This window comes from Scophthalmus maximus, chromosome 3 (genome assembly GCF_022379125.1).
Source record: "Scophthalmus maximus strain ysfricsl-2021 chromosome 3, ASM2237912v1, whole genome shotgun sequence".
Taxonomy (NCBI): Eukaryota; Metazoa; Chordata; class Actinopteri; order Pleuronectiformes; family Scophthalmidae; genus Scophthalmus; species Scophthalmus maximus.
This window is the reverse complement of record NC_061517.1, coordinates 9,882,448-9,891,608: the sequence shown is the minus strand read 5'-3', so window position 1 is coordinate 9,891,608 and position 9,161 is coordinate 9,882,448. Positions and strand designations below refer to the sequence as shown.

General features: G+C 42.3%; 1 protein-coding gene across 1 annotated transcript in view; it reads right to left on the bottom strand.

Moving 5' to 3' along the window:
• Positions 1-1,128: 1,128 nt before the first annotated feature.
• b4galt5 (UDP-Gal:betaGlcNAc beta 1,4- galactosyltransferase, polypeptide 5) overlaps positions 1,129-9,161 on the bottom strand; it is a 28,209-nt gene continuing 20,176 nt past the window's right edge. Inside the window, exons 4-9 of the mRNA XM_035643876.2 lie at positions 8,990-9,117; positions 7,392-7,508; positions 7,036-7,223; positions 6,830-6,952; positions 6,412-6,513; positions 1,129-5,732 (exon numbers count right to left, since the gene is read on the bottom strand). Coding sequence (XP_035499769.1) covers positions 5,585-5,732; positions 6,412-6,513; positions 6,830-6,952; positions 7,036-7,223; positions 7,392-7,508; positions 8,990-9,117 — 806 coding nt within the window. The 3' untranslated portion in view covers positions 1,129-5,584. The remainder of the gene's footprint in view (positions 5,733-6,411; positions 6,514-6,829; positions 6,953-7,035; positions 7,224-7,391; positions 7,509-8,989; positions 9,118-9,161) is intronic.

Here is a 9,161-nt window from a genome sequence, read left to right as displayed (position 1 = left end):
CTGCCCCCTGTGTGTGTCTGACAGCTTAGCGACGCTGGTCAAAGCCTTGTGTTTCCCAGACTCCATTAAGATGTGGCTACTTCAGCCAGGCTCTGTGCCTCTCTGCCAAGCCTCTCCCTCCCCCCGTCTCCCTCTCCCTCTCTCCACCGTTCATGGTGAGGATAATAAATATTTAAACTAATAAATACAGTCCATCATATTAATTACAGCCATCTCCACCTTTCTCCCCACCAATTCTGTGGGATACTATATTTACTCCCATGCAGCTATTCCAATCCCTGCTATTCGGCATTTCATTTTTTCTGAGAGCATAATTAAATTATCAGCTGTCACTTCTGTTAACTAGCAGAGATGCACACAAGTTAATGTGCCAAACGCCACAGGGTTGTTGCTGCTCTGATTCAATGACTCTTGAGTGAATTGTGGTCAAAGCCTCTCATTCTGCCTGTTTTTCCCTCTCTTCTTCTGTGGATGGACAGGCTGGACTGTTCCAACAAGCATCCCCATTGTCTTGGGATCTGGATGTCCATGTGTGCACGCACACCGCACAGCTTGAGACAGCATGACAGAATGTAAAGTGGAACCTTTAAAAGAAAGTATGCTAAAATTGAGAAATCTTTTGCCAAGAGTTGGGACTTTGTTAGCAGCTCCGGATCACGAGAGTCGCTCGGCTGGTGTCCGACACAAAATCACTCTGTTTGGGCGAGAGCGTTTAAGCCTCAAAGGCCCTCACACTGGAATTCAGCCCCCAAACGAAGAAAACTTATAGGTCACGTTGCTCACGCAGTTACTTTTGTGGACTCAAACAACTTACGTCGAAATAAGTGACAGAAATATTTTAGATTTTTGCAGAACATCCTCTTGGACATTCAACAGCCCTGTGAACTGTAAGTTCCCCCAACAGTCCATGAAAACTAAATACCTCCACACGTCCATATATTTTCTCTCGCAGCGTAGAAGTTGAATACGCAGCACATCATTTTTCCGAACATTTAAATTACAGACACTGACCGCAGCGTGAGGAAATGCTTGTTGAGAGCCGCTGGTTCCAGGAAAAACACTGAAAGGAGATGGACCTCAGAAAACACACATTTACACACTCGTACACACACGCCGACAGAGATACTGTGTGTTTTGTAAGTTTTATTGGTGTACTTTGACAATAACAATGATGGTATAAAAGAAAATCTCCATCATACAAATTTCAATAATCAAAAGATAATATGCCGATACACAAACAGATCCACGTAAGGCTGACATCAAGTTTTGACAAGTGGCTTCAGATGGCTTCAATTCAAGGAGAATTTCTCTCCTTACAATCAGAGAAGATAGGATTTTCAATTTAGCAATCTGCATCTTTTATTTCTTTTTTAAGTAGATAGCTTTCGTACAAAAAAAAAAGAAAAAATATTGATTGGTGTAGATTTTGGAGCAGATCGTGTCGCTGGTTTGGGTGCCTCTGTTTCATTGCATTGTAAGCATAATATTGTTTTTGGCTGACACATGACGCTTTCCTGCAGTGCTTCCGTCCGACCTACACCTCACCCCGACTGCCGTCACACTCACAGAGACATCACACGCAGACACAAGGACACTGAATTCCATCTGGAGATTGGTGTCAAGCGTCTGCCGTGATACGTCTCTCTTACTGCTAGAGCATGTCAAGTACAGGGAGGCCTCTGGAATGCACCACACCTCTGAGATGATGAGAGGAATCTAAAATTGATGGGCTATTTCTAATAAGAATAAAAAAAAGAAGGAAAAAGAAGATAAGAAAAAAGAAAGAAAAGAAAGGCTGTGCTGGTAAGCAGTGATGTAAAAACATTGATGTCACTGTGTAAGCTTCACTAGCACTTAAAATGGCACCAGATAATTTACCCCCCGCCCCCCGCCCCCGGCCAAACCCCCTCCAAAACTTGTTCTTAACGGTAGCATCTGTAGTGATTTAAGACCTTATAGAATTTCTAAAACACTACACACAACAATATTTACAATGATCATCATGTTGATATGCACTTTTTTTCTTCAATTTAAATATATTCGCTTATAAAAAAAAAAACCAACTTGAGTGAAAAACAACAACAGCAACACTGCAATAAATTAAGAAGCTTTAAGGCTGCCAGTCTTGTCAGATGCCCAAAGAATGGTCCCTTCATTTAAACTGGCACAGAATGGATCAGAGCAGGTGAGATTATGGTACAATGAAGGCTCTTTTGTGAGCAGCAGGCTTGGTCTTGGTCTGGACTGAGACCACACACAGGAAGTGAGGAACACGAAGAAGACGAGCTTTTGTCGCCAGGTGCTAAGAATATTTCCTGTTTTTTGACAGAAGCGAGAGATCGATTTGCTCCTGTTACCAAGTCGTCCTGTGGACAAAGCTGTCCAGCAGTCACAGATAACCAGTCCTGTTGTCTAATACTGACTCTAAGAATCTTTATCTACGTCATCCAGAGGGCCCTCTCATGTTGAGGCCGCTCGGGGGCCTGAATCTGCACCTGCATACTCAAACTAGAACCATTTGGCTTTTGCTAAATGTCCATCTAGCTTTGAATTTAAAGCAACGAAAATATAGAAAAAAGAAAAAGGTAATACACAATGTTAGCATGAAAGTGTTAGGAATGAAAAAAATGACCTGCAGGTTCTGTGAGAACCAGGTCACTATGAATCATGTTCTAATCAGTGCTGGAAAACAAACAAACAAAGAAAATCCTCAAAATCTAGATGGAGGACAGTTAGACCCCTGGAAGGTTTTAACCATTTCACTCAAACACACGTGGAAAAGAAAAACTTAACACAAATGCTGCTACTGTCCTTGACTTTCACTGGGCTCCTCCTGAGTGACTGGCTAGGAGGTACACACGTGCTTCTGCTTGTAGCAAATGAACCGGAGCAATAAAAACATACATTATCTGAACCTGGCAGGATGGAAATGCATCAGGATTGACAAAGGTATGGATGAAAAAAAGGTATGGATGGAAAAAAATGTTGAGAGAACATCTACACCACTTTTTGTTGTTGTTGTGGGTTGGAATTAGATAAAAGAGCCATAAAAGCTGAAAGAAGGTTTTTGCCTGATGATACGAGCATTTACGATGTCAGGGTTGGTTCCGGTAAGCACGTACAGCAGTAAGAGGCTCCCTCAAAAGGAGCTCCGGAAGGTCAGCACCATTGATTATCAATAAAAAAAAAACATAAAAGAGGGCGCCCAGTGAAAGACAGTGACCACTGGCATTGTCTGATTCTGTGTCTTGCTCTTCCTGTGGTTGTCACACAAAATGGCCTCCTCCAACGTGTCCATTCAGCAGATTAATACACACCAAGCTGCGGCCCCCCCTCCCCACTACGTTCCATTTCATCAAAAAAAGCTCCTCCTGTAATTTACGAAGAGGAAATCTGCATCCGAACGAAACGGAACGATTTTACACAGACCTGAACCTCACAATCTCACACAGACACATAACTACAAGTTTCAGTGCATCTAACACTGTCATACAGTATGTCACCAACTAAATCATCACATCAATCGCAAGAAAAGTAAAAACTGGACAATTCCAGAAAATAATCCATAAAAGATCAAATAAATAAAAAGAGGTCCCGCCTCTATGCTTCTTTTTTTCTCTCTCTCATTGTTGGATACTTCAGTTTGTTGACCAGCCACATTTTCCCCAAAAAGATATCTTCTTAAGAAATGCATACAAGGCGATTCGTGTGAAATGAAGTAGCTGCATGACTAGAGGACAGCCGGTAAGGAAAGAGTGTCTGCATGTGTGTGGGTTTTTACTTTTTCTGTTAGGGAACTATGTTTTCAGTATTGGGACATTTTACTCAAAAATCAACACTGTCACACACACAAACAAAGGAGGGAAATTATAGCAACCCCTGCATGCTGCCATAGTGCTGCCGGTCTGTGCACAAAACAGACCGAAACTCTGCTGAGACCACCACTACTGAAAGTCGGATTCACACAACTCCAGAGCTAAAACCTGGGTACAAGCTAACGGGGACAATCGGTGGTTTATCACCTGATGTCTCAGTTGAGCATTGAGCTCTGCCCCCCCCCCCCCCCATCCAAGAAGTGTCAGTTAAAAAATAAAATAAATAAAGGCAGCCATAGATACGTCATTGAAGAGATTTCACAGCACCCGCGGTGAAGGAGGGCTGGCTAATGTCATTACGAACACTAGACAATCTGAAAAAATAACAAAGCAAAAGCTTCTGTAAACACCAGTGACAGCAATCAAGTATTTTCTACCTCCAATCTTCTTCTGTAAAAATGAAGGTGAGTAAACATTGAGGATATGGGATCTACAAATAAAACGGTTCATCTGCCCCTGGCCTGGACTTGCGCACCACACACAAAGTGAGGTCTGAAGTCAAGTCCGTCGGTTTCAGGAGGGTGAAGCCTCCTGGAGGTCACGCTGATGACCTTACACTGACAACAGAACACACACACAGGCCATTTGCATAGCTCTCCCTCACTTTTATATGCACACACACACGCACGCACACAGCTGAGAAAAGGGTGGCATGTGAAGTCTGTTGAATGTGAAGTTTGCATACACAGTCACTCGTTCTCTGTAGTCCAATAAGGGTATGGTAGCACCCGTGCTATTGCATCTGTATAGTGAGGAAATCAGGTCTAAGTTCTGCTGTCTGCTTTTAAAGCTTATTGCTTACAGGATGAGCATTGCTTTCCTACATGCAGCCACGTTCAGGCAGCCAGAACATCCGACGCTATGCAAACAAAAACATCAAACTATCACAGTTTTTAAAATGGTATGTTCACAGGACAAAATATTGTTGGTAAGAGATGATTAAGGTATCAATATTCTGCAAAGCTAGGATAAAATATTTTACATACAGTTTATATATGTATATATTTATATATATGAATGAAAACACTCATTCTTTAAGCCATTTTTTCTTGCTCTCGTCACTTGTAGATTTGGCATACCTTCTGCAGAACCAGCTGCAGGAATCCACTCGGTTAAAGTTGCTATGTGGTGGTCGAGTGGGTGTGTATGTGTGTGTGTGTAAAGGTGTTCAGTGTTTTCACAGGTTTACTGCATTTGTGAAGATAAGAAGTGCAAGAGCAAAGTAAAATTCTAAAGCCTCAGGGACCATGTCAGCACATGCAGGTCAAAATGTTGCGTCCGTGCATGTGTGGCGTGTGCGTGCACTTGAATGAGCGTGTGATCATTATGGCCTATTCTAATAGACAAGCACAACAGTGTAGGGCCGAACCTATTGTTGACTGAATCCAAAAATGAATGAATGGATAATGAAATGGATGCTGAAGGCCAAAATGGTGCAAAAAGGCATGTGGAGAAAGAAGACTAGATAAGCCCAGATGAGAGGAGTGATGGACTGTAGCACAAACAAGTGCAGCGTTTATCCCTATTTTTTTTTCTCTGATTTATCTTACTTATTTAAGTCTTCATTTTTTTTTTGCATACAAACAAAAGAAAAAAAGCAAAGTATCAATCAACTGAAAAGTCCTAAGCAGTACTGCAACTGGTGATATATGGCTGACGTCCCAGAGGACTTTGATTCCCAGGTGGTCTGCAGTCCAGCGGTGCCGATGTCAGTAGTCGGCTATGGGTGCAAGCTTTCTGCTCAAGCTGACTGTGATGTTGGTGTAGAGAGGCCTCCTGGACACTATGGGGGAGTAGTTTAGGTTGTTCAGACCATCCACTTTCTGTCTCGCCTTTGAGTGACGTAGTAGACTATACCTGCAGGAAGGAACAATCAAGAGAGGAGAGGAGAGAATTCACCCAGTTTAACCCAGTGTAATATTAAACAATGTATAGTTCAAGTTAGACAAGTTACACTGATTCGCTCCAGAGCCTTAATGAGAAATAAATATGAAGAGGAACAGGTCCCTTTATCATACACAGTGTTACTACTGTAGATGGTAAACTTGGCTGATGTAGAGAGCATCCTAGTCAGTGGTTTAGACAGAAAGTGACATATTTGTGGCTTTTTTTTATCCATGGGAATGATTCATCAGCCGATCACTTCCTCATTGCGACTGCACCAGAATAATCATGAGATGAAAAAGCTTTAACTAAAGCAAATTCATTTTTGAGGAAATACATTTTATAGTTTTAATGCCCAGTATCGACTTTTCGTTATAAAGAAACATTTATTCTTTGGGCTGTTATAAGTATTTGAGCAGAGGGAGCAATGATCGGAATTCAGCCCCCGAAGCATACAAGCATATCACATGCAAAGTCTTTAAAAGAGACGAAATTCTCTCAAAGTTACTGCTTTCGCTATTCATGTGACTGGCTTACATCACATGAGGCTAAGCCTCATTCCAATTATTAACTTCCACTTTTTACCAGAAGGTGTGTTTGTGTGTGCGTGCGTGTGTGTGTATGAATGAGCTTTGCATTCATGCACACTAACCTTCCAAGGAACTGGACTTCCCCACGATGGTGATGTGGAATGGACATGTAGCGTCCCTGCTCTCCGTGTGGTCTACTTACTGTGAGGTTGGCAAACTGCACCCTACACAAACATATGTAATGGTCTTTTATCCAAAATACATGCAGTCAGGCGGTCATATTTTCATGATTATTATCACTCTGAAAACCAGGCTGTCAGTGACAGGGTTAAAGACATAAAAATGCTAGAGGAAGGTTCACAGTTACTGCACACAGAGGGGATCATGTCATAACGACGCATACAGTATACACAGGTCAATCGAGAGCCCCCATGAGTGTTTACATCTGCCTGTGAGCTGTAAGGGTGGGGGGGGGGGGCGATGACATTGCAAAGTGGGGTTAAAAAAAACAACCAAAACTAATAGTAAAGCTTCCCTCACCTATTCCAGAGGTCATCGTCCTCTCCTCCCCAGCCCCAGAACGCATTAGGAAATCCATTAATCTTCTTGAACTGCTTCACCGTCAGGCCACTGACACCGCCGAAGAACTCATTATATGGAAGCCTTGGAGGGACAATTACACGTATTATATTCATATTAAAGGAAGGAATACATTTACTGCAGACGGCGACAGAATCGAGACTCACATGTAGGAGTACTTGTCGAGCTTGACCGCAAAGTGTCTGGGCATGTCTGTGCATCCGTAGTAGTTCCTGTCGTTCTGCATGAGGTGGTCCACGTCGTGGAAGACCAGACAGTCCCAGTCCAGGTCCTTCATAGCCTCCTTGTAGCCCACGTTGAACAACATGGCTCTGTTAAATGGCTCCGTGCCCCCCTAGAGGACAAATAAATAATAAAAGATTATTTTATATTATTACAATTCCTCTTTTTGCAGGTTGTCACGCTAAATCATTTCAAACCATCAGTATCTACTGCAAAGTATTGACATTATTACCACCGGAGAAAGATAATCACTTCCTGCAAAATACATGTGCGAATATACCTGCTCTACGACATAAAAGGCAAACTGGAGTCTCTGTTTCCTGAGCACTGGCACTAGGTGTCTGAAGAGGATTGGTAAGTGCTCATGTCGGTTCCTGAACGGGACTAAGATCGCGACCTGGAGACACAAATGGAGCAGAACAGAATATATAAGTATGACAAAAATGACAAGCATCTGCAAACAAATGTGGGAGATGGCATGTGAGCGTTCAGATTCAGCATTCTGTCCCTCCATACTGGCACACCTTTATACACAGACCTCGATCAAGCTCTGTGACTACCTCCAACAAGACCCCCCCATTCTGTGTTCATGTCTTTTATACGGAACAGCAAGGTGGAATAAAGGTGCAACCTTGCCAGCGTGAACAGGCTTAAGTCAATGGTACCATTTGTAGATTCCTGGGCATCATGATCTCTCACTATTAAAAAAACACAATCCTTTTTCTCAAAAATTTCCACTGTCAATCAAAAGCTGCTCTCAGACATGGCACTGAAGTCTGGACATCTTCCTGAACTCTTCCAGTGGGGCTGTATGTGAGTACGGAAATGTTGCTCAGGAACTTTTTTGAAAATGTCTTAGAGAACCCATGTGAGAATACAGCCAGAAAATCGCAGCTTGTAGATTGAATGGGATTTGCTGAGGCTTGAAGATATCAGCTGTGTCACACTAATGCATGGAGCTCAAGGTAACAATCTCAAGGCACAGCATTGTAACTAACAGTGATTCTTTGTTACAATGACGAAAAAAAGTTGCTAAACTCAGTTGCTAAAACTAATGTCTAATGAATAAATCCTACTGTCCTCATCCTGTGATTTCATGAAGGTTACAATGTTCAGTTGGAGTTAAAACTGGTTCAGGGACGGGTTGATCTTTTTAAAGAATGTAGCTTGAGGTTCTGTTAAACTGCAGAGAGGTTTTTCCGTTGTCTAACCTGCCCTTGTTGACAGGAAAAGGGTTGACAAAATTATGAATTCATCCGCCAATATGACACTGCAACTGCAGCCTCCAAAATGACAATGGAATGAAATTACCACCTCTCTAAAATGTCTCAACATTAACAGCCTTCATAAGGATTCACTGCAGGAGTTCTGTATTAGACTACATTAGTTTTTTCTGCAAGGAGTAATAAACTGGTAACTAAGTGTATACTGCTTTTAAGTGCAATTTTATTTTTTGCATGCTCAACCAAATGCCACTAAGTGCTGCATTGTCAAACTGGTACACAAATAATACACAAACAGGAAGCAGGGGACATTTGTATATAGAGCACCATTCAAAGCACTTTACACTAGAAGACACACCCATTCATACACAGTGTTTCTATATTCCATCACACATCATTCACACTCTGATGGAACAGACATCAGGGGGTGAAGACTATTACTCTCAAATTCTTCTATGTGTTTGTAATGACGGTGTCTCACATATTGTTCCATGATCTCCCACAGATATCCACTGGGATCTGGATCATTGACACACTAAAAACACAGCAACCTGTATGTGCTCTGCATGGAAGCATCTGCATTATTTTTTCATTTCTCCACTCATCCGATCTGCATATTTGACGGTGCTTTTAACAAGGTCACATCCCCACTTACCTTCCAGCGAGGTAAACAGTCTTTGGGCTTCCAGTAGCCTCCTGGGGCCATGTTAGGCTCCGACTCTAGCAAGGATCTCTCCACCTCCTCCAGAGATACCTCACTCATGTTCACCTCCAACCTGCCCTCTGTGTGTGTTGAGATGAAATAGTGAAAAGGCAAAGAAGAGGAA